This window comes from Cygnus olor, chromosome 2, assembly GCF_009769625.2.
Source record: "Cygnus olor isolate bCygOlo1 chromosome 2, bCygOlo1.pri.v2, whole genome shotgun sequence".
In the NCBI taxonomy this organism is placed as follows: domain Eukaryota; kingdom Metazoa; phylum Chordata; class Aves; order Anseriformes; family Anatidae; genus Cygnus; species Cygnus olor.
In genome coordinates this window covers 149,209,161-149,233,179 of record NC_049170.1, presented here as the reverse complement: position 1 = coordinate 149,233,179, position 24,019 = coordinate 149,209,161, and the positions used below count along the sequence as shown (strand labels likewise).

At 43.4% G+C, this 24,019-nt stretch overlaps 2 protein-coding genes across 9 annotated transcripts in view; one reads left to right on the top strand and one right to left on the bottom strand.

Moving 5' to 3' along the window:
• Nucleotides 1-15,309, top strand: part of TATDN1 (TatD DNase domain containing 1) — a 20,410-nt gene extending 5,101 nt beyond the window's left edge. For 6 of the 8 annotated variants that reach the window (XM_040547072.1, XM_040547076.1, XM_040547075.1 and 3 more), the window contains 11 exons: nucleotides 3-68; nucleotides 1,022-1,071; nucleotides 2,921-2,984; nucleotides 4,190-4,333; nucleotides 4,434-4,476; nucleotides 8,654-8,739; nucleotides 8,861-8,901; nucleotides 10,336-10,412; nucleotides 11,090-11,160; nucleotides 12,065-12,191; nucleotides 15,096-15,309. In XM_040547072.1, the coding sequence (XP_040403006.1) occupies nucleotides 3-68; nucleotides 1,022-1,071; nucleotides 2,921-2,984; nucleotides 4,190-4,333; nucleotides 4,434-4,476; nucleotides 8,654-8,739; nucleotides 8,861-8,901; nucleotides 10,336-10,412; nucleotides 11,090-11,160; nucleotides 12,065-12,191; nucleotides 15,096-15,198 (872 nt within the window). In that variant the 3' untranslated portion in view covers nucleotides 15,199-15,309. Of the gene's footprint in view, nucleotides 1-2; nucleotides 69-1,021; nucleotides 1,072-2,920; nucleotides 2,985-4,189; nucleotides 4,334-4,433; nucleotides 4,497-7,918; nucleotides 7,938-8,653; nucleotides 8,740-8,860; nucleotides 8,902-10,335; nucleotides 10,413-11,089; nucleotides 11,161-12,064; nucleotides 12,192-15,095 lie in introns of those variants that run through there. The other 2 variants (XM_040547078.1, XM_040547079.1) reach the window with 2 other exon arrangements.
• Nucleotides 12,882-24,019, bottom strand: RNF139 (ring finger protein 139). The gene is made up of 2 exons (XM_040547070.1): nucleotides 23,640-24,019; nucleotides 12,882-17,877 (listed from the first exon to the last, which is right to left on the bottom strand). Exons 1-2 carry the CDS (start codon nucleotides 23,818-23,820, stop codon nucleotides 16,085-16,087), a joined length of 1,974 nt encoding a protein of 657 aa, XP_040403004.1. The 5' UTR covers nucleotides 23,821-24,019; the 3' UTR covers nucleotides 12,882-16,084.

Sequence of the window (24,019 nt, the reverse complement as noted above, 5' to 3'; positions counted from 1 at the left end):
AGATATCGGTATTAACCTTACAGACCCTATGTTCAGAGGAATCTACAGAGGAACACAAAAGCATCAAGGTAAAGTTACTCTTTTTAAAAGGGAAACCTTTTGCTTGTCAGAAAGTAACATTAGAATTTATTTTCTTCTTCAAAAAATAGATGTTTATTATTTGTTAGGGCTTGAAGTAGAAAGCGTGACAAAATAATCATAGAGTGGTTTGGGTTGGAAGGGACCTTAAAGACCACCCAGTTCCAACCCCCTGCCCAGGGCAGGGACACCTCCCACCAGACCAGGCTGCCCAAAGCCCCATCCAGCCTGGCCTTGAACACCTCCGGGGATGGGGCATCCAGAGCTTCTCTGGGCAACATGTGCCAGGGCCTCGCCACCCTTGTAGAGTACAGAATTTCTTCCTTATATCTAATATAAATTTATCCTCTGTTAGTTTAAACCATTATCATTTGTCCTGTCACTGATTTATCCTAGATAAAGAGTACCTTTCCAGTTTTCCTATAGGTCCCCTTTAGGTACTGGAAGGTGAAGTTAGACTTTCTAAGCAAAATACATGTATTTTTTTTCCTACTGAGTTGCTTCTGTTAAGTTGTTATATAGGTGACTACTTTGAGAGCAAAATGGAATGCTGATGTATTTATATTCAGATAACATGGAAGAAGCTGATCTCAGAGTTAGGAACAATAAACTATCAAAGTATTGCATTGCAGAATCATAGTTATTAATTATAAGTGATGCTTTTTTCTTTCACACTCTACATATATATATATTCATACTTTATATATATATGTATATAAATTAAAGAGCCTCCTAAAATAATGTGAAAAATATCCATTTACTTTCTGGACTTAGATTAGATTATCAGTTATTGCATTCTGTTATTCTTTTTTTAAAGTGAGGTTCAAAGATTGTTCATGATAGGAATTTTGACTGCATGAAAGTAATCTTTAGTTCAAAAGTAGTTAAATTATGCCATAAAAACCTTAAGTTCAATTAGTGATATTTCTGTAAACTTTTGCAGATGACCTTTTGGATGTGGTAGAGAGAGCAGTCAAAGTTGGCGTTAAGAAGGTAATTTCTTATAATTAGACAACTTCTTCAGTATTTTAAATTGCATTTAAATATTTTGTTTTCATAGTGCTCCAGTATGAAAACAACTGTTTCTGGAAGTTGCAATGGAAAATGCAGTAACTTTCTTCAGTGCCATAATGCAAAAATATTCTGTGCAGGTAGGACTGTCTTTAAGTTGCACAGATGCTCAGGATATAAGTTCAGTAGTACTGTATGTGATCTGTATTTACAGTTTCCAACATACAGTTTCAACAGAACAATGTTCTCCTCTAACCTACTGTAATCATTTTTTACAGAAGTTTCCGCGTTATTTATATTATAAGCAACAACTCCCATCTTTTTGTATCCTGTGTGACTCTTACTGTGCAGTTACTGATACAGGTCCAAACGCAAAAAAACTCTTGTGGACCTTTCTTGTGAAACTCTGGTGAACCTTCAGATATTTCGATATGTAAAAGAAATTGGTAACTGCCAAAAATATGGAAGTACCTGTAAAATCTTACAGTTGATAAATCTGAATGTCTGCTAGTAAATATTGGCAAGTTTGTAACTGTTAGCTTGAGACCAGTGTTCTCAGCAATGGACCACATTCCTTTAGTTATAATACTCCAGCCTGCCTGTATGTGCATCTCTAAACTCAATAAGTTATCAAAGCAAAATTATGAATTAAAATAGAATGCGTCACATGCTGCCATGAACTGTTCTGCTGTACTGATAGGCTGGTGGATTAAAAATAAAGAAATAAACCCTCCTCTAGAAGAGGAACAGCCATCTTGATGGTTTGCTGAAAGGCTCTTGTCTGAAAGAGTGGGAAACAAACCCAGAGATGAAAAAAGAAAACACTACTGATGGGGAAGGCACCACACTGCAGCGAATACAGACTCATAGTCACTTTTACTGTATTTGTATGTGCTGCATAAGCATTATTTAATCCTTATACCACCCTCTGAGAGTAGGTGACAGTTTTTGTCATCAAAAATAAATTGTATGCATAACTTTTCAAGGTGCACGGTGGATTCAGAAATAGATTCAGGAGTTCCTTGTCCACCTTCAGGAGGGTGATTGGGCCCTGGGACGGGCTCCCAAGGGAACTGGTCACAGTACTGAGCCTGCTGGAGTTCAGGAAGCGTTTGGACAGTGCCCTCAGACATACAGTTTTAATTTTGGGGTTACTTAAAGCTCCTGTGTGGAGTCAGTAGCTGGACTTGACGATCCTTACGGGTCCTTTCCAACTCAGGATGTTGTCTTCTGTTCTGTTCTTTTCAGTCTTGCTAGGCTGGCTATGTTGCTGGTCTTCACAGTGTTAGAAGTCAATTCCAACCCAGGTTGTTTTCACTTGTCTAGAAACTTAATCTCCTTATTTGAAAGTATGCATATTTGTCCATATAGCTGGTGATCTATGATTTTTTTGTGTGTGTGTGAAGTTAATGTCAGCTTTATTTATTTTTCTGGTGGCAGTGCTGGGACGTGTCTAGTCTGTAGTGGAGCACAGTGCAGAGCTGTCTGACTTGGTGTTGACTAAATCTGATACATAGCATGTGAGGGATAAGTAAAATTTCTCGAGTTCATTGTCTTAGAACTTAGCATTGCTGCAAATAGAAGTATTTTACTCATTTAATGGTGTGAAATCATTGGTATAAAAGATACTTGATTTAAAAAAAAAATCAATTTTTGCTACCTAGGCTATTTCCTAGCTCCTGAGAAGTATTGAGATTTGTTACTACAAAACTTTGTTATATATACATTAGTAATTTTCTCATGTTTTCTGTCTAGATTCTTAGTTCTGAGTGTTTTCTCAAACGTGTTTGGTGTTCAAAGCAGAACATACTGACAGTACTCTTCTTTCAAGTTTTTGATCACAGGTGGGAGTCTACAAGATAGTAAAGATGCATTGCAGCTGGCACAGACCAATGGTATGTTCACTTTAAACTTATGTTGTCAATCAAAAATACAATCTTCTCAGATTTAACAGTTTAAAAGGAACAGCCTTTGGAGGTGTTTACAGAATCTCGGATTAAAATAAAAAAAAAAAAATCATGTTTCAGAATGGGATAAATGCATCGTGCGTGGCTTTATGGTGCTATTTATGTCCCTGGGTGATGGAAGCAACTGGTCATTCCTCTAATTTCTGTTTATAGATAATTCGATGTTTAGAAAAAGCAAACTACACATGTTTCTGGAAGCAGAAAGCTATTGCCAAGGCCCTCTTCCAGAAATAAGCTGAAATGCTTATATAGTGTGGAATGTAAGTTTCTTGGTGATTTTTCTTTTTAGCGTAATTTACCAATCTATCATGACCAGCTGAACAGCAGAGGTACTTTCCTCTTTATGGTTCTCATGGCTTTCCCTCTTTTTCTGCTGAAAGGACTATGGCCTTCCTTTTCTTCCTTAGGCAAATATCATTCCACTGATTACTTAAAGATGTATTTGAACTGTAAAACACACATTAAAGTACTGTTTACAGAAAAAAATCATAAAGTAGTTTAGGTTGGAATGAACCTGAGGAGGTAACCTGCTCCAGCTGAATCCACCTCCCCACCTCCATCAGAGCAGGACCAACTTCAACACTAGCTCAGGGCCTTTATGTATATGTGTGTGTATATATGTACGGATATATTTTCCTCCTATGCTCTTACATTTTCTGTAAAGGCACTAAACGTCTTTTAGTGTTGGCACTGAGGTAGTCTGGATTGGATTTCTAGATAAGTCAGGCTAGGTGTTGTTGGCAAAATTCTGTACCAGCTAATGTGGAGGTGTGCAAGGGAGAGCAGCTGAGGGTAACCTGATTCCTAGGTGATCTCAAGAGGTAGGTGCCTTCGAACCTCAACAGTTCTGTGATTTGTCGAGGGCTGCTCCACCAGAATAGTTCACCTCAGTACTACAACTAAATGATGGGCAGTAAAGAGAAGCCTCCAGCCCCGAATAGAGATACTGTCTGGCATCGTTAAAGCACGAAGTGTCATTGTAATAAAATCACAATGATAAAGACGTTCAGAAGGAATTTCCTTCTAAAGTTAGGAACGATAAGGAAAAAAAGTCCAGATACTGGCTATACTTTACATAAACTCATTTTTTTTTCTTATTTTCCTTAAAACCTTCTAATGCTGTCTTGCTTTAGATATGTTTTACAGTACAGCTGGCTGCCATCCCACACGCTGCGGAGAATTCGAGCAGAGTAGCCCTGACCAGTATTTATCTGAATTAAAAAATCTGATTGAAAAAAATAAGACAAAGGTAATAGCAGTCGGAGAATGTGGCCTAGGTAAGTGTTACCTTAGTATTTTGATATTATTTTTTCGTAGATATATGAAAAGAATTGTAGCACCCTAACTAACTGGGGGTTTTGTTCTTTCCAATTGTAGATTTTGATAGGTTAGAATTTTGCCCGAAGGACACCCAGCTCAAGTAAGAAACTTTTGATGACTCTAAGTTGACTTGTACCAATTTATGGAAATGTTTTCTGTCTTTTATTCTCCTGAGTAGCATTTTGTCAGGTATAGATCTGCAATTTGTTTGTTTGTTTTTTTTTAACAAAAATGTGACTTTGAAGGAGGATGCCTGCGTTGAAGAAGTGCTGCGCTCTACGTTTTGCTGTCTGCCTGGTGTTGACTTACACATCCTTTTGTGTAAAATCCCTCAGCTTTTGTTGGTTTCTGGGTATGGCAGATATTCGTTCTTGCTAAAACTGAGGGACTCTTGGAGACTCATAGGGAGAATAATATAATTGTAGTGCGTGAAAGTAGAATTAGGTTGTTGGAGTGGAAGGTGTGGGAGAGGGAACAGAGCTGTCAAAAAGGATAAGTCAGCAGTGGAGAAAAGGAAGCTTTTACTAAGGGCAGTGTTTGCTGAGATGGCCGAGAGCTGATGAAAAAATTAACCTGAGGAGTTGGAGAGATCTGTATTTTGAAGTAATCTGTGCAGCAGAGATACTGAGTGGAAGAAGCACCTAAAATCAGCTCACTTTTTTTTTTTTTTTTTTAGTGAAAACCTCTGTCCACAGAGAGAACTGTGGACAGAGATAAGTGTAGGAAGAGGCAGGTGATTCATCCCTCGTTTGAATTTGTTGCATATTACTGCAATGAGTAGAGGTAGTCACTGGGGGGCAGTGGTTAGGTGTGGTTTTTCTAATTGCCACATTCTCAGTGGGTAGAGTTAATCAGTTCTTTGTAATACTACAGTCATACAGTAAAATATTCACCAAATTGAACAGATTTTTCTTTTCCTGGTAGCATTCAGTGTACAGCAGCTTCACTGGTGTATACTGTGAAGAAGTGCTCCACACTTTGGAGCATAACCTGTTTATTTTCTGTGGCAAGCTAAGATACCGGAGGAATATCATATTTTGAGATCCTTGATGCTCTTGAAAGAAAATTTAAGGAAAAAAAATGTGATTGTCCTTAGCTAATGAACTGTAGCTGACAACCTGTAGTGAAAAACTTCTAATTGGATGGACTGAAATTGGGTTGCAAGGCAAGAAGTGACAGAGTGGAACAGAAATCACTCCTAAAGTGGTAGGTGAATCCTTTCTCATTAAGGTTGATAACGATGGCAAGTCTTTATCTGAGCTGTTTCAGTGAATCGAATGAAACACATAAATCTACTTTCAGGGAGCTCTTTTGAGAGCCCTTGCTGGAAATTGCAGTTGGAAGGAGGTGACTGATGAAAAAGACCAAAGCAAGAAATGCAAGGGAGCAAAGAACTACTGAAAGCCTCAAGGACAGATGCCTGCAAACATTGTGTTTGCAAACTCCTCATCTTCTAAACAGGCAGCTTTCCGTGCTGTTCACCTTCATGTGTTCGTGAAGTGTGGTCGGGGTGTTTGAGGTTGTTTTGTTTTCGTTTTTGTTCAGTCAGTATTGAGTTGGATACAGTCGTGACCTTTAGCAGACCGGATAGCAAGTTCTTCAAATTAGTATCCCGTGTATGCTTGATAAATGAACAGAAAAGGAAGGCAAAGTGTGAAACGCAGCACACCTGCTGGTGGGCAGCACACCAGCTGTCAGCTGGTCTGTCGTTGAGGTGTTGGAGCAGCCGCTAGGATAGCTGTCAAGAGTTCCCCTGTGGAAGAGAAGTGTGACAGTTTCCCAGTAGATAGTATCTGAGCATGACCTCTAGTTTCTTTAGCGTTTAGCTGTGATTTTTTAGTTAGTTACCCTGTGTTTCCTTCTGAATAATTTCCACCTGTAAAAATGGAAATGATTGTTTCATCCCGTTTCTGGGACTGAAAAGCTAATAAAGATGAAATTCCTTTGTTGAAGCACCACTGGGAACTTTTTGTCTGAATCTTTTGCCGTTTTCGTAACTTGTCCAGTAGTAAGTGGTGATTTGAATGGTAGGTGAAGATGGTGCCTTCGTGTTATGCAGAAGATCTCATTATAAATGGACTGATGAGTATGTAGAAGTTTCACTTCTGTGCTACTGTGATGGGTTTACAGGGCTCAGTGTCAGGGAAAGCAGCAGCTGCAGCTCTTTTAGTGCCTTGGTTCCAAACCTGAAAATACCATGGCATTTGATCTTTGTGGTCAAAACTAAATCTGCAAACAAACATGAAGGAATGTTTCAAACTTCCTTATTGAGAAGAAACAGAGCTAGCACTGAATGACTCTCAACCGAAAGAAGGTGGCTGCACCTTAAGTACTGAACCTAGTAAGGCTTGGGTGCCTGCTGATTTATATTGTTGCATTCTAATCACTGTATCTCTGATTTCTTTACGCTTTTCCAGAGTTTCTTCCGTATGTTGCTTTTTCTTTCCTTTTTCTTTTCTGGGAATTTCCCCATCAGCCTCCCCTGCTGCTAGATACAGAAGCAGCTTACATCACCTTCCCGTTTGTAGGGGCGCTTAACTTTGAGAAGGGTACTGGTCTTGAAGGTACAAAATTAGATTGCAGTTGGCCCGTGGGTTACTCATGGGGGTTATTTGCAGCTCAGTCTCTAAACCTCATTTTCATATGAAATGAGTCTTCTAAAGAATGAAAATCAACCAATTGTAGCTATTTAACTGCAAGAGTAGTCATGAGTTGCGATTACACTTATATTTAGTCAATCTAAACTAAGCACGGTATCTAAGACTAAAGAGAAAATTCTAAGTAGGGGTAATACCTTCTCCTGAATTTTCATGTCGGTTTTTAGTGTTAAGTCCATTTTTCTTCCGCCTGCTTTATCTCAGAGATCCACGCTGATGCACAAGGAAGTTAACTTTTATCAGAGAAATAGCAACCTGCAGTGTACAGAAAAGTGAGAATTGCGCAAATCAAAATGACAGGCTGTGCTATCCTTTTGTTTGTGCCTACTTCTTGTTTATATGTTATGAAGATGTAAAACTAACGGTTTGCTGCCATTTTCTCCTGTTCCATACGTGAGTCATACACAGCGGTATGCAGACACAAGTTTGCCTTTGTGTCTGAGACCTAATGGTGGCAATGCCCCAGTGCCCTAGGCTGCTTTTCGCCTAAAGAAGCCCCACATGCGCATACAGACCCCGACTGTTGGACAGGCAGTGTTGTCCTTCCGTCCTGCCCAAGTAATGTCATTTTTCATACTATGTATGGCTACTGAGTCGGGTCTGCACTGGTGGCCCTCTACCATGCATAAGTTCTCTAACGTGTTTCCTGAGCGCTTGCAATTTGCATGCCTGGGTGTAGTGTGACAGACAAAAAGAAATGGTAAAGGATAATTAATGCTCTGGGGTCAGAACTAGCTGAAATGGCAAGTGACAGGATTAGGTCAGTGCTAACTAGTTTCCTTTAGAAACTGCACTGGAGGAACTGGCTCCCTATTTACCTCCCCTCTGCGCGCATTTTTGTGTCTCTCCGTAGGATGGCTGCCTCGCTGTTACTGCTCCTTCAAAGGGAAAACTAGAATAGAAGGTAGGAGAAGGATAAAAATGAGTGAAAAGGAAGGGACGCAGGCACACAAAAGGGAGGAGAAATGGGAAGAGTGACGGCAATGAGCAGAACAGGGCAGAAGTAAGATGCCTAATATTGGTACTCGTTCCACCCCAAGAAAAGCAGGACTGTCCTTCATGCAAGAGCAAACAAAAACTCTGAACTGTTACTTCTCAGGACAGCCAGCTCTGATGCCTGCTTTGGGCCATTTGAAGCTACAGAAGTTTTCACAATGCTCCCTCGCTCACCCTTACAGCTTTTATGAATGCTTCTTGAAATAGCGGTCTGCATGCGGTACACTCTCTTCCATTCCTGAAATTTCAAAACCTTGTGGAGAGAACAGTCAGTTCCTGTTCCATTCAAAATAACTAAATAAAACCAACCTCCACCAAGACCCACTCTGCACACGCTTTGCATCCTTTGCGTATATATGTATGCATTCTTCCAGCGTTGATGCTCCTGACCGCTTCTTATCCACCTTCAGGAGCAGGTCACTACTGTATGAATGAATATGCAATGAGAGAGTTTCTTTTAAACTTGAGTTCTTAAACGGTGCGAATGATAGCTTTTGCATGGCAAATCTATTAATTCAGTCTTCACCTCTGGAGGACAGAAACGTACAAGCACTGAAAAAAACCTGTTCTGCTATATTTAGCCTTAGACTGAGTTTCTGTTTAAAAGTGATTTTTATTTTACAGATATTTTGAAAAACAATTTGACCTGTCAGAACAGACAGGACTGCCCATGTTTCTTCACTGTAGAAACTCACACGCTGAATTTTTAGGTGGGTTTTGTTTGAGAGTTTCAAGCAGTAATAAATTCTGAATATGAAAGATCTGGAAACCTGAATCTTTCACCTTTGTTGCAGAGTTCTCTTACGTTTTTTTATTTATTTCCTTTCATAGACATAATGAGAAGAAACAGAGAGAGATTTGTTGGAGGGGTGGTAAGTTTGGACGTCAGAGTGGCTTTCATTTTTACCTGCACGTGTGTGTACTTGGGGCTGGAGGATGTGTGTGAATGCAGTTGTGGGATTTCTTGTTTGTCATGGAACCTGGGTAAGCCTCCAGTTACGTGCTTTCAGCTATTACAAATTAATATCAGCAATCCAGTCCCATTTTTTTTGTATTTCTAAATTATTTCAGTATTTTTATTTTCATTGCTTATTCAACAGTTGTTTTTAGGGAGGGTGCTGCAAAGTAAGAGGATAGGCTGAGAAAAAGCTCTGCAGCTGACATGAACAGTTTTTCTTGGCCTGTCAGAAGGACAGTTTAAGCACCTTATAATTGACGTTGGCCTCTTTCCAATTCTACAGTGTCCATAACTGCAGTGCCTTCAGACCACAGATAATTTGGATGTGTGTTCCCAGTGGAAGCCATAACCTCAAACATTTGCTTCTGACATCAGACATCATTTTCAAATTACATCCAGATGTAACTTTTCGTAGCCTTCTGTCTTTAGATATTCAAATTGTGCATTTTAGTTCAAAAGCGTAGCAGAAGAAGCTTTGGATGAGATGATTAAGAAAGTCCAGCAACCCTGTTTCAGCTTTGCATTATGCCAGGGTCTTTCCAAAAGTAATAAAAGCTTGGATTATTCTGTCCCACAAACATCAGACCACACCTCTTACAATAATATCGCAGTCCCCAAGTTTCCCCATTGTCACCACAAAAACCTTCCCCAGCTCAGTGCTTTTCACGTTACGCTCTTACATCATGCTGTACAGCCTCTCCTTCCTTCCGCTCTTCTGCGAAGCTGGTAGCGAGTAGAGAAGCGAGGAACAGGCACCCTCTGCCACGAGTCGTTCCCCTCGCAGGGTGGGGAAGCAGGCAGTGTCTTTGCTCCGCTTGGGGACAGAGAGCTGCAGTTTCCGGATGTGTTATGGTTTGCACCTTGTGGCCTGTTACTTGCATCTCTAGTTGCTGGATGACCATAAAGCGTAGACTGCTTGCTGTGGACTGAGGTCTGCGAAGAACATAAAACCGGCCCTTACTCTCCCTGACAGAGTCCTGGAGGGAATACAGAGGCAAGAACGTAAAAATTCAGCACACACGGGATTGCTTCCTGTACAGTGTCCCACCTTCCAGCTGTCAGCTACAGGAAGTTCCTGGGCCAAAAGCAGGATCACTGAACGGGCCTTTTCTGCATACATTTATCACTAATAAAATGTGGTGACCAGTTTTATAGCAGCGCGAGCTCTGCCTAAATTCAGAATCAGATGAACCATGTTCCATCTTTCTTTGAATTCATGAGTAATGCACTCCATCCACAGGTACTCGTGACACAGATACATACCAATATGTACTTGTAAATGACTCGAGATTTAGGTGAAGTCTGTATATTTCTATTACATGCGTGCACATATATTTATGTCTTCTAGGTTCATTCTTTTGATGGCACAAAGGAAGAAGCAGCAGCTATAATAGATTTGGATCTTTACATTGGAATAAATGGCTGGTGAGTTATTTACAGGAAATAAAGCTATTTTAAAATGTCAGCTGCGGTGAACTCATTACTTTCTTTTAAACAATGAGGTCAAGTTTTCAAAGCTCAGTAGGCCCTTAATCGGCTGACAGATTTAGAATTGTACTCGTTAATCTTTTAGCTACAAAAAGTTCCTAACTCACAGCTCCAAAAGTTAATTGAGCCTTAGGTCCTTTCTGCTACCCTCCAATCAATCCTTGTTTGTAAATAAATAAGGATTGAATGTGGAAGCAGGCTTTCTGTGAGGCACCTTTAAAATAAAATAGCACAGTTTTAAGTTGCTATGTTAAATCCAGGAGTAAAGCAAATGCAGCCTGATCGGCCTTATATACCAGTCTCCCAGTCTGAACCTCAGCAGTCATCTGGTCAAAAGTCAGCCGGCTTGACTTCAAGTTGCATGGGTTGCTGAGGGGCTGGGCAAGGGAGGCAGCACGGGTGGGGGTTCTGCTTACGTACCAGGTCGAGCCAGCTTCACTGGGTAGCTCCAAATCTGCTGTTCTCTGCAAGGTTTGAAGTTACCAGGAGCACTTTTAAAAATAAAACATTTTTTATTAATTATTTAGGAGGCTGCTCTTGCTGCAGAACAACAAGCAAAGTAATTACTTTTAAACACTTGGTTTTTTGTTCGTAACCAAACTCTGATTTTCTAGTTCTTTGAAAACAGAAGCCAACTTGGAAACCCTGAAATCAATTCCTAGTGAACGATTAATGATAGAGACTGGTAAGATTTTATGTCTTGGTCAGCCGTTTGTGACTTAAGTGCTCTTAGGCAATGTGTTTGCATAGCAATGATAAGGCAGGATCAAGAATTAAGGAGTCAGGAGTAGAAAAAGGACTGCCTGGTGCTCTGCTTTGGAAGACAGGCTCCTTCTCAGCCTTCCGCTAGAGGTAATAAGCTGCCTTGCCAGCTTCTGACATTACAGGGGAAGACGAAAAGGACAAATTAACAAGCCCGCATTTCCAGTTGTACTGAGAAACCAAAATCCTGCTTAAGTGGTGGAAATGTACCATATGCAGGGCGATGGCTAAGGTATCTTACCAGTGGTAACAGTAATGGCAACTGGAGACAACAGCTCTTTAAATGGAAGGAGGTGGGAGAAGGCTCGAATTCCCCTCCTGGGCTAATGAGCAGTGATTTTAATTTACTGACCAGGTGTGGGTTTTTTTTTTTGTTGCACGTACATTTTACATATGAGTAACTGTCCATCAAAAAAGCAGTATTTATTTGAATTTCTCAATCTGAGAGAAGGGAAAAAAAAAAAAAAGCAAACTACCTAAATCCTTGAATTTATTTGCACATAAAGCACAAACCTGTTAAAAAACACAGGAAATTTCTGTGGAACAGATGCAGTGTATCTAGCTATCTTTGTTACGCCAGTGGAAATTAGTGGTATATATTATTGTTGCTGATACTTCAAAAAGTAAAATTTTACGATAATGGTATGAAAATACGAAGATTGGTAAGATGTTAAATTGCCCAAATCTCTTAAATTCCATTTTGAACTGTAAGTCATTGCTAGAAAGAATTTGCTAGAGCTTTTGTCTGTGGACATAGATGATTAAACTATCTCATGGTATTCTCAAGTGATTGCATGCTCCTAATTCTGTTCTTCAAATGAAACTAGATGCACCTTGGTGTGGAGTGAAAAATACCCATGCTGGATCAAAATACGTAAAAACTACATTTCCTACCAAAAAGAAATGGGAAATAGGGCACTGCTTGAAAGACAGAAACGAACCCTGCCATATAATGTAAGTGTACTGCTGTAGTAGTATGAAAAATACTTCAAATCTCATGGGGGGGGGGAAAGCAACAGTTCACTGGAAATGTAGCAAATAGAAATGAGTATAAATTTATTGAAACTTACGCAAGGCATTGCTTAATTGGCTCTGGAAAAAAAAAAAAGTCTTAATTTTGCCATTTTGGCAATTCTGGATGTAAAAAGCTTCCTGAAAACAAAACCAGTACTGTTTCTGTTTTTTCCCTCAATATCTTAGAGAATGGGTTAAACCCTGTAGGGTAACCTGACTTGAATAAACTTCGCTCAGTTGCAGTTATTTTTAAAACTGATAGAGCCTAGAGCTGTGCTCTGAAGGGGGACAGCACCAAGATACTGCGTGGACAGAAACGACACGTTCATACAACTTCTCCCAGGTCCCTGGGAGACCAGCCGTGGTGTGACCATGGTACAAACTGCTGTAACGTGGATTTGGCGAGGATCTGTATTCTGCTACTGTGCTTTAAAAAACGGTTTCATGAAATACGGATAATATGAAGTTTAGTTGTGAGTAACGGGTCGACATACAGATCCGAGAAAGAAGATTCTAGGGGCTACAGAACATAGAATTTAGACGTACAGAAACTTGGTTTTCTGCCACCTCTTTGTAATGCGTCCTCCCAGAGGTGGGAGAAGCAAGGAAACGTGCCCTTGTTTTAGTGAAAATGTGTAGTTATCTCTGTTAAATAGCTTTGGCAGATGAAATGCCTGAAGTTTTATGACTTAGCACAATCTGGTTGGTGAGTCACGGCAGGCTTCTCTGTCGTCATCTCATTATCAGCTCCTGGAAAAGGAGTTCAGGAAGGTTTCTTGTGGCGTAGCACCTGAATGACTTCAGGGCAGCAAGTAAGGTTCACGGCTGTACTTATGCAGCTGCAAAGCCTGTTTGCGTGATCAAAAGATCTTTCTTTGTTGGGAAGCCTCTATGTATTTCTCTGAAAAGTTGTGTAAATGACCTGTTTGGAACTGGATTTTGAAATACTTCTCAGGATGCTACGAAAGAATCTAGGAATTTGGCAGCGTCTAAGCAAGAGGTTATGTGACAACTGAGGGCAGTGCCGTGTTTTTGAGAGACCTGAAGAAACTTCAGAGAAAAAATTGATCGTGCTAAAGCTTACACAGTGACTCTACGAGTGTTCAAATATATTTCTGTGCAGTTATGTTGCTCTGTAATACTCTTTGAAATTAATTTTATTTTGAACACAAACACAACACTAGCACAGAAAGGCTGTTTCGCTATTTAGCCTTTCTGAGGTCAGTCCATGACTGTGGAGTTAGGGAAGAGATCAACTGCAAACAATCTCGTTTAGCTTAACCTTATTTCAAACCAACTATCCTTTTAAAATTAATTATAACCTTTACTAGATGCAGATTAGTAACCTGAGAACCTCTTAAACCTTAGGAAGCGCGGTATTTTGTGACTTCTCAAGCAGCATGATCTGTTGTGAGAGGAAAGGTAGCGTGAGGCCACAAACTATATTTAATAATTAGGGTATATATGCTGTTTAATATAGCTCAGTTGGCAGGAGGGTTTTTCCACTTGTCTTTTTTTGGTAGTGGTGGATGGGGGCGGTGGGGACAGCTTTCAATTTTGCTGGTGATTTTATTTTATATATATATATATATACACACACACATATATAAATAACTGCACTACCCCCCCCCCCCGGAAGCTATTTTTATTGAAATTCTAGCCACCAGAGGCTTTTTTTTTTTTTTCTTCTGAAGTTTTCATACACACAATGTCACAATAACTTGTAGGATGCTACAATAATAGCAATATTATTAACAATGGCATCCTACTACAGCCCTGTGGGGATCGATACCTGTAAGCCCTACCAAAACTCTTCAGGGCTGAAATTTTTTGGTACTTGGCAATTATTTCTGTGTAGGCCTGATCTCACCCCATCTTCTCTTGAACCTCTCCTTAAATCGAGAAGCTGTTTGGCTGCAAAGCACAAGTGGGCATGAAATGGGCTAAGTTTTAATCCAGGAAAATACCGGTATGAAAGGAATAGTTAGGAGCAACTTCTTCTACTCTGCCTTCCTCAAGGAGGAGCTTAACTATTGTATAAGTTGTGGCAAACATCCAGAACCCAAACACCATCGAACTTGAGGTCCTTCATCTAGATTACAAAGAAGCTTGCTTTCTTTCCTACTGCTAGGGAAAAAAAAAATAGTGTAAAGCCTGTTAGGAATTGTACAGACTATACATTTTTTTTCTGTACACACAAGTGATAGGAAATCAAGAAAATAAGTGCAGAGACAAGGTTGTGGCTTGTTTTGTCTCACTGAGTGTTACTACTACTCAGTCAATTTCTTTTGCCACCTTTTCCTGGGTCGTATCAAGGCCATGGGCCTTTTACAGTGCTCATTTAACATCGACTACTACTAGTACCTGCGTGTATTCCTCACAATCTAGAGAAAGGGAGGTTGAAATGACCTCTTTTGGCAGCTGTACTCGCAGGTAAGTTTATAGCTGGAATTTAAGCTTTGCCATAAACCAATTTGTTTATAGTGCAGCTTTAACCTTGAAAGGAGGTTAATGACTTTCAGTCTGAGGAATCAGGACCGCTGATAAAGACATGCACAAAGTGACACTTTCTTTGGAACAGAAAGCTGTTTAATAACCTCTGAACAAGAGTCAAAAGACCAAAGATGAATCTGTACCAGTGAGCAACCCGTGTTCAGGGAATGGACGTCAGTGACTTACTTAAAAGTGAAGCTGTGTGCAGATTTGAGCATCTTACCCTGTTGCTCTCAAAGGAGGTTTTTATTCCAGGTGAATCTTAGTTATTTATGTACATACAGATGCGACAGTCTGACATATATTCAGTACTGAGTTTCAGAGTCTCTAATACCAATCTTTCTTTTTTAGTCAAATTCTGGAAATAATGGCAGCGGTAAGAGAAGAAGACCCGCTCGAGTTGGCCAATACGCTATATAACAACACTATTAAAGTCTTCTTTCCAAATATATAAAGTTCTTCTTACACTCACTCAGCATAACTTAAGACTGATCATATCTGCAAGTTCTTATCAATGGAAGCCAGTATGTAGTGCTTTTTTTGTACAAGATTAAAGCTGATTTTGAAAAAGGTGGTCTGCATTGGTACAGTTTCTCAGCCCTATTTCCTTTTCATCAAGATTCAGGATCAATTTTAAAGATAGTCTAAGCTAGCAGCTCTTGTTAATACGTGTATGCATTGCAAAATGAATACCAGGCTGCTGAGTTCACATGTAGAATACTTCAAGTTACTACTGGTAATTCAGAAATGCTTAATAAATCAAGTGCATGCTTTACTACTTTACCCAAAAGCTTAACAGTTTCATTTTTTTGTTCCGCATACACAAATGCTGTAGCATTAAGTCTACCAGCCTATTTTTTTATTTTTTCTTAAATACAACTCACTAGTTTTTAAGCAATAAAGCTCTGCTAATACTGAATTTGTAAGTAAAGCTACTTTGGTTCAGGCTTTTCATTTCTGATTTGAGCTGTCGAACAGTCTGCTTTCACCAATATTTTTCCTTTACATCCAGAACTCGTTGATCAGGGATTACTGGTATACAGTCTTTGGCACAGCATTCTCACTACATCAATTAAAGAGTGTTTTTCCAACCATCTTAAAAACATGAAAACGTTTTATTCCATGTACAATAATGTACATAATTTAAGGTGGTCATGAAAGAGACCAGCAAGTTAGAGGTATATTTACAGTAGCACACACCACAGTAAACAACCACCATTCACAGACTCAACATCAAGATACTGCTGTTGTGCTTAGGTATAACAACTACAAAGTGATACTTTTTATCTGTTGAAGTCAATTTAAACAAATACCTCACAGCTTAGGAAAGGACTTCTCAATCACCCAGAGTTAGAGTTAGCATTAAGAGTCTCATTCAAGTGCTGTTCCACACAGTCGTCGTCGCTCTCTGAACTGTCATTATCTTCATTTAATTCATTTTCAGCATCAGCAGCTTCTTCCGCAGCTTCTACAGGACCTTCGTTGGGTGCCACAAATCCACTGTTGTTAGAGATATTGGCGTTTTCCTTATCCTCAATATACACCTTCTGATGGCACATGGGGCACGTGTCCTGAATGTACAGCCACTTCCGAAGACAAAGTGCGTGAAAGTAATGGTTGCAGGGAGTAATGCGAGCAGAGGTGGTGAACTCGTGGTAGCAGATTGCACATACGTCGTCTATTTCACGTAGCCGGCTCCCTTTTACCTCTGGAAGGGAGTTGATTTTCTTAACAGCAGTCCTGCGGTTTATAAAAGTCTTCCAGCCGTTCTTTGCTTGTAAGTAGATGTTGAAGTACGCGTGCAGACACATCATGCAAGCGCGGATCTTACTTCCCGACTCAAAGATCATCGTGTAAGCTCCGTTCCCAAACATCATCACTCCAAATATAAACTCAATAATATTGCCAGTTGAACGAACATAATAGACATAATCATCAAGTTTCTCCCACAGCACATTATAGTAGCCATCAATCATAAACAATATATAAACAGTGATAGAAACGATTACTTTTAGGCAAAGCTCTACGCAGAACGCCGTAACCGCGAAAAGCCACGTGTTCAGTGCATAGTGGTGCCAGAGGACGTAGCTGAGCAGAACTGGCAGGACGAAAAGGCAAGCTGAAACAAACAGCACGGGGAAGTGTCTGCGGAACGACGACACGTGGGAGGCACTGAGAGACATCAGCACGGGGTCTGTCATTCCGTGGATGAAATGCAGGACTGCGGTCAGCAAAAGGCACATGTTTCGACTCAAGCGAACCAGTCTTTCCTCTGGTTTCAGGCCGCTCAAGCCAGTCTGCAGGGCCAAAATGAAAAACAAAACAGGTGCTACAAAACCAAGCCTTTTGTCATCTTCATCGGTCGACCCGATGAAGGCCAAGATGCCGAGTCCCAAATAATGCGCTATGGAGGAGATGACAGCGCTCATGCCTAACACAGTTAAGGTAGAATCACACCCGCTTATTATCAGGCTGCAAATCAGTTCCCAGCAATTATCCCACGATATCAAGAATTTGTCTTCTGTGTTGGTTTCGGCCATCTTCACGACGTACGTCAGCACCACAGCCTGTGCCGTAAGTCTCGTCAGCCAGAAGACCCGCAGTACAGCTGGAAAGCGAATCCTCTTCCACGTATCCTCCATCAGTAGCTGTAATCCATAAATGCGGTACATGTGCCTCACCAGCAGATAAACATACCGCACAGAGTAATAGAACCATTTAATTTTTGTAACTAGAATGGCTGTGGTGTTCAGTGTCAGCACGAGGCCTGAAATAAAAACCAGCATCTGTCGGACGCTCAAAGGTAGTTCCACAACCAAGCCGATTACAGGAATCAGTATGTCCAGGATGATGAGCTGAGAGTATATGGACTGCACGTTCAGCAACGTAACGTATCCGATTCCAAAGGTCAGCTGGAGGATGGAAAGCGCCATCCATAGTGAGGGTCCTTTGTGAGGGAAGAACTGAATTCCGAAAGCTGCTGTGTAGTAGGCACTGTAGAAGTTTATGTGCAAAGAAGCGTAGTAATTCACCAACACTGAAGTTGCAGCCAGCAGAAACGCCGAGGCGATCATGTAGAACTTGAAAAGTGCTCGCTGTTGTAACACCAGAACAACACTGGATACAAAGACACCTGAAAACAGAGGGAAATCATTTAGTTCTCAGCAGAAAGTGAGCGACAGATTTCACCTATTAGCTTCAGAGAAATGTTCACTTCCATTGCTGCTTTCCACATAGGCGCCCATAACTTCACGCTACCCGTGGTGCTACTGTCAGAGCGGTACAAGAGAACCACTTCATCTGCACTTAATACGTCTGCGCACTGCGGCCGCGACGCAAACCACTGGAGGCGTACGTCACCTCTATTACTGGGTCTGTCTGCAGCTTCAGACCGAGCAGGGACAGCTTCCAAGTCCTCCAAGATCCTTCCCAATCAGCCCTGAAATCGAAGGGCAGCTAAGCTCTAAAAGCAGACAGTTACCAGCTACGGCACCAGCTTTGTATGTATTCACTGAACTTGACTCATTTATCGCCATATTACGTCCCCCCCACTTCACCTGAACAAGGCGCTCAGCCACAGATGCCCGCGCCAGTCTAAGTGCTGACGATGCTCTGCAAAACCGCTCAGCCCAACTCTCCCCGAGGACGGCAGGACACTGCCAGGGAACGAGGGAGGCGGGCCACCAAGAGGTTAGCGGCTTTCAGACATCGCTGCCACGGCTTGGAAGTCAGCCCCACAAAATGAGGCGCTCTGAAAAGCCAAGCTTTTGTCAAGTCCCCCATCCCTCCGCCTATAATCGAAATGAACAGTAATTTTTTTTTTTTGGAGTTGACGTTAAGAAAAACTGCACGCCAGCTCATAGCATTAACTAACACTACAGAAAGTTACTTACGAAATTGGAACGTACCTTTCTAACGTACATTACTACTTGTGTTCTAATGCACGGAGGCTTTTTTTGTTGTTTTGTTGTGTAACTGCATGGATTTTAAGGCTTCCTATTTTAATAACTTTATGACTGTTTGCTATCAGCGACAGCAATTTGAGCGTGCGGTGAAACTGTCACGATGCACAACACTGAAGACGGGAAAGGAAAGCAAGTTTGTTTCAGGCAATCTGAAGTTCAACAGACCTCACTGCTGGGGTAGCAGGCAGTTTTTCTTAGGTTTAGCTTACTGATATAAAGCCACTGTGGCAGTACAGAGGGCATAAGGCTGTTTAAAACAGTAAAATATTTTAATTGAACCCCGTGACCTTTTAGATTTATTTTTTTTAAACCACAGTTGTTAAAACACTGGAAAATTGCTGCGGCTTCCTGGGCAGGGGGGCACTCTTCCAATTCTCCTCAATTTGTTTTCATTTCCGATAAGGTATCCCGAAACACAAGTTTCATGGAAAAGACCTCCCAGTGTATCGCATTTTTGTAGGTAGTTCCAAACTGTGCCCATGGTTTCTTCGCCGGTACCACTGCGAACTTGTGTCTTACTTATTACAGATCAGATTCGCATCCTGAAATTCCTGTTTGCTAACCCTTCCCTCATACCAACCGCGAGCACATCGTGCCCGTGACAGGAAGCCTGTATCCTCCTATGAGAAACCGTATCCCGGTGTCTGTAGTACCTTTGTACCACATTTATGCCCTTGCAGCCCGCTCCTCCTGTAGCACAACTCATGAACTCCACCAACACGCCAGCCACAGGCAGGGGCCTTCCCGTAGCCCTCCTGCCGTACATCCTTGAACACGTTTTTCGTCAGGAAGCGCACTGCCTCTGTTCCAGGTGTCTCATCAGCCGCCCGTCTGTAACTGCTCTCCTCTCCAAACCACTTTTGCTCTCCACAGCTCGTATTTCATTAGAAGCTGCTTTCCATCCCTGTTATAAAGCTACTGAAATCCCAAGTAATGCTCTTTTTACTGAAGGATAGGATCAGTCTCTTCTGAAAAAGGTATTTTGGATTGTTCCAAATCCTCCAGAATCAACTCTTTAAACAAATAAATATTCTAAGCCTTGGTATTTCGATCACAGGAATAAGAAAGATTGCTAAGAAGCAGCACTTGGTTCCACCAGTGGTGCTGCCAGCTGCTCTTGTCCAAAAAAAGATGAGCGACTGAATAAAAAGGGAGAACGTGAACATGAAACGATACCAAAAGGTAGACTATCCCCCCCAAAAAAGTTACTAATGCACCTTAACAGCATTCCTTGCGAGCAGCACCGGCTTATGTAAAAACATGCTCCTTAACTAATCATTAACCTTGGGAAGGTGATGGAGGAGAAACTTGGTCAGTGTGCAGGAAACGCCTCGTGCTCAGTTCTCCCAGGAAAAGCTGAAACTCATTGCACACAACATTTCTGTGAAATTCGCTTGAAAATTTCATTGCCTTTCCATGCATTCGATAATAAACACCTACGGGAAAGCCGACAGTGCTGACAAGTTCGTATCCTTTCTTTGAGCCACAGAAAAGACTCAAACAACTGTAACAAGGTTGTCAGGTATCAAATTCTGATCCCTGAAGCCAAGGGGACTTTTTGTACTAACAAGGCTTCTCTGAACCTAACAAGGTTTCTCGGAATCATGCCCATTAATTAAATCCATTTTTCTTCCTTGCAGTACTTAGATACCGCAGGTCCCCTTAAAAACACTGACCTTCCACATGCCAGACACATCCCTGAAACTCTGCTGCAGTGAGTCAGGAGAGGGAAAAGCTACACCCACGGGTTCCTCTGAAGAGGGCCTGGCCAAAAAAAACATTTCCCTGTCGCCAGGTGCAGGAGAGCCAACCCCCCAGGGACCTCCAACGGCGACAGACCAGCGGGAACGTCGGCAGGGGAGGGGAGCACTGTGCTCCCCGCTTACAGGGCACAGCCCATCCCCGTGCCAAGATGTCCTGCTGCCCCTCTCCCGTGCCTAAGTGCTGCTGTTCCTCCTCGGTAAGGTCTGTCTCGTGCTCCCCCAGGTGCTGCTGCTTTACTTCTGAGCACCGGTACTGCTCCTAGCCGTGGCACCCTGCCACCAGCTACCTGTCTAGTACAGCCTCCAAGCACAGCGTTTACTTTTAAAATCATTTCTTGCACTACAACGAATCCCCCTCTATTTTCTCCTTGCGCTCCTGCAGTTTGTCAATACCTTTGCAGCAGCACACAACTCAAATGCGACTTCCAGCCAGACGCAGGGCTCAATTACCTGTGCACGTCAGTGCTTTAATCACGTGGAACTGCCAAATTGTTTTTCCCTTCGCCCCAGCCATCTCTCTTAAGCCCGCATCTCTCTACGGACTCCAGTATTACTGCAACCCTCTCTGAAACCCGTGCCCTCCCTGGGGACAGACTGCTTTCTGAGGGAATCCTTTTCAGGCTCCTGGAATGGAAACGCGTACGTACACGTGCAGAGATACGAAAGGTGAACATCGGGCTGGAGACAAAGCAAGGTGAACGGAGAAAAGCTGCACCAAGGCTTCAGAACCCGGCCCCACAGCGCGTATAACCCACGGCACGTGTATGGACAGTAAGTGGTGGAGGAACCGAACGGAGGACTCCTGCAGCAAAACGCTTTTAAAACCATCCAGAACTCCACTTAGCCTTCGTGGAGTAAACTGTACTCCCGGAGTATTTCAGAGCTGTTCACAGCACCCCTGAAAGCTATCAACTCTCTCCAGAGGTAAAGTCTTTGTACCCAGAGGGGGAGTTGTGCATTCATCCTGTCCTAAGCAGTACTGTGCTACGAGAAAAACTTAGATCAGATCAGTCTTTCAGTGCCAGCAAATAGTAACTAAAAGGGGCAACTTCCCCTGTATTTAAATACAGAAGGACCCAAGACAAATATTTCAGCTTACCCTAACAACAAAACCCCAACCCTGCAATCCTTAAATTCAGAGGAAGATAAAAAAAATAAATGTGTAAGCGCTCCATTGCCTGAACAACGTGGAAGGTCTTTAACATCGTCTTTAAGTGGTTACATTTTTAATTTTTGGAAAGCCAAGAACCACAGACCACTTGTCTCAAAGTACAAGATCAGTCCCTTACATAAACTGTTCCCAAAGCTCTCGCACAGGAGTCAGGGGAGGGATCACCCACTCCTTCCCCAAAACCCTTCCAGAAAAGTGATGATATAAACACAGTCCTGAAGAGCTCCTTCATAATTCAATCCCATTACCACACTCTTAAGAGAGATCATCCGACAACATATCCACCATCCTCATTTACATTGGATTAAGTTCAAGGCACTTCCTACAGCATCTGGATCACACAACGAAGGGCTCCTCAAACTGTTTTGGGGGGGCGCAGCAGTGCCATTTTCCCTTAAAAAGGAACCATTTCTCAATGAGAAGCACTCTTGGTAGTGACAGAAGGGCGGAACAAAAGGTCTAGAAAATGGGCAATAGGGAAGGAGAACCCCTCCTGCCTGTCCCAAAGCCCTCAGGACCAGCAGCAAGGCAGGGCAGGACGTCCCAGGACTTGCTGCTGGCCACAGCAGATTCCCCAGGTGCTGCAGGGAAGCAGCCCGATCACAGCACCTGCTTCGTGTTTCTCATTTCCTTTGCTCTCCTCTCACCTGCTTACAATCCCTTTCACCTTCCTCTCTTCAACTAGCGCAGTACTGTCACCACAACACTTCTCACTGTTTATCTTTCCTTTTAACCTCTCCTGAGTTTCCTCCCCTAACAGGTGTACCACCCGTGTCCTTGGTCATATTTTTTTTTTCCTAATACAAACATCAAAACCACACAAAGTCAACACGTAGCAGGCCTGCAAAACCTCCAGCTGTACTTCGGAGTCTCCTTCCTGTCACAGGATTCCCAGCTCCAACGTAATTCGGTGTCACCCATACAGCAGTGGGCAGAATGAAGCTCCAACCGCACGTAGGGCACACAGAGAACCTCCCTTAGCATTACATGCCATACTGAAAATAGTATCGCATAGGTATAACAGTGACTTAACCTTCATCTCAGAAAAGAAATAACTTAATAATAAACTATCCGAAGCTTCAGGAGACCTCTCGAGCACTTTTTGTTGTTGTTTGGGAACCGGGTATCAGCTACTCCTGAACCGTGGCTCCTAAAACACGGGATTGAGCGGGGTATTTCAGTCAGGCAGGACGCTGCCGAGGTGCACTGTCAGAATCCCCAGCCCCCAAGTTACACGCCTTCCCCCCGGGCTGCCGAAACCTCCAGACCACGCCGATCGCCACCCGGCAGCGGCCCCACGACGCCTCCTCGTACCCCCACCCCAGCACCCCAAACACCCCCAGCACCCCCCTAACAGCATTTGCGGGTTTGGGAGGCTTCTAGGGGTCGGCTTGCTCTGGGGAAGGAGGAGGAGGATGAAGAAGCGCAGGGAGCCCCTCGGTGCCCGCCGGCTGGGGACACCCACCAGCAGACAGGGGAACGGGGTGGAAGCAGGGCTGGAAGACACCAGGAGGGGCAAGGGAGGAAGACAGATCCTGGAGGACAGCAGGAGGGGCAAGGAGGAAAATATATCCTTGAGGACACACCAGAAGGAAGCAGATCCCGGAGGACACCAGGGAGGCGCTTCGGCCCGCGGCAGGGAAGGGGAAGGAGGCGATTCCCCCGCAGCAACGCCTCAGGAGAGGCGAGAGCCCGGGGAAGAGCCCGGGGCCGCAGGAAGGAGCCAGCCAGACGTGGACAGGGGGCAAGGGAGAGGCGACAAAAGGGACAGGGGTGGCAGGCAGGGCGGCAGCGTGCGGCTGTAAACAAGGCCGGCGGCAGCCTGCGGGGGGGGGGGGGGAGGCCGGGGCCCGGCGGGTGGAGGGAGGAGGGAGGCAGCGGGGGCTGGGGGCGTCCCCCCCCGGGTCCCCTCCGTCCCCCCCCGTTGCCCGGCCCGGCGACAGGGCGGCGGGGTGCGGGGGGCAGCCCTTGGAGGCAGGGGAGGTGTCCGTCTCACCCAGCAGCCGCAGCAGCACGGCCAGGAGCGCGGCGCACACGGAGCCCCCCGGCAGCGGGGCCGAGTTGAAGATGGCGTCGATGAGGAACAAGCTGGGCACCCGCAGCGCGACCTCCAGCCCGGCACGCAGCCGCGGGCCCAGCCGCAGCCAAGCGAGCTGCGGAGGGCCCGGGGCCGCCATAACCCCCCCCCCCACACACACACACACAAAAAAAAATAATTAAAAAAAAAAAAAGCGGAGGGGAGGCTGCGAGGGAACGAGGCCGGCGGGGTCGCTACCACCACGCTCCCGCCGCCGCCGCCCGGCCTGGCCCGGCCCCCCGCCGCGCCGCCGCCGCATCCATGTTCCCTCTGCGCTCCCTCAGCGTTACCGGCCCCGG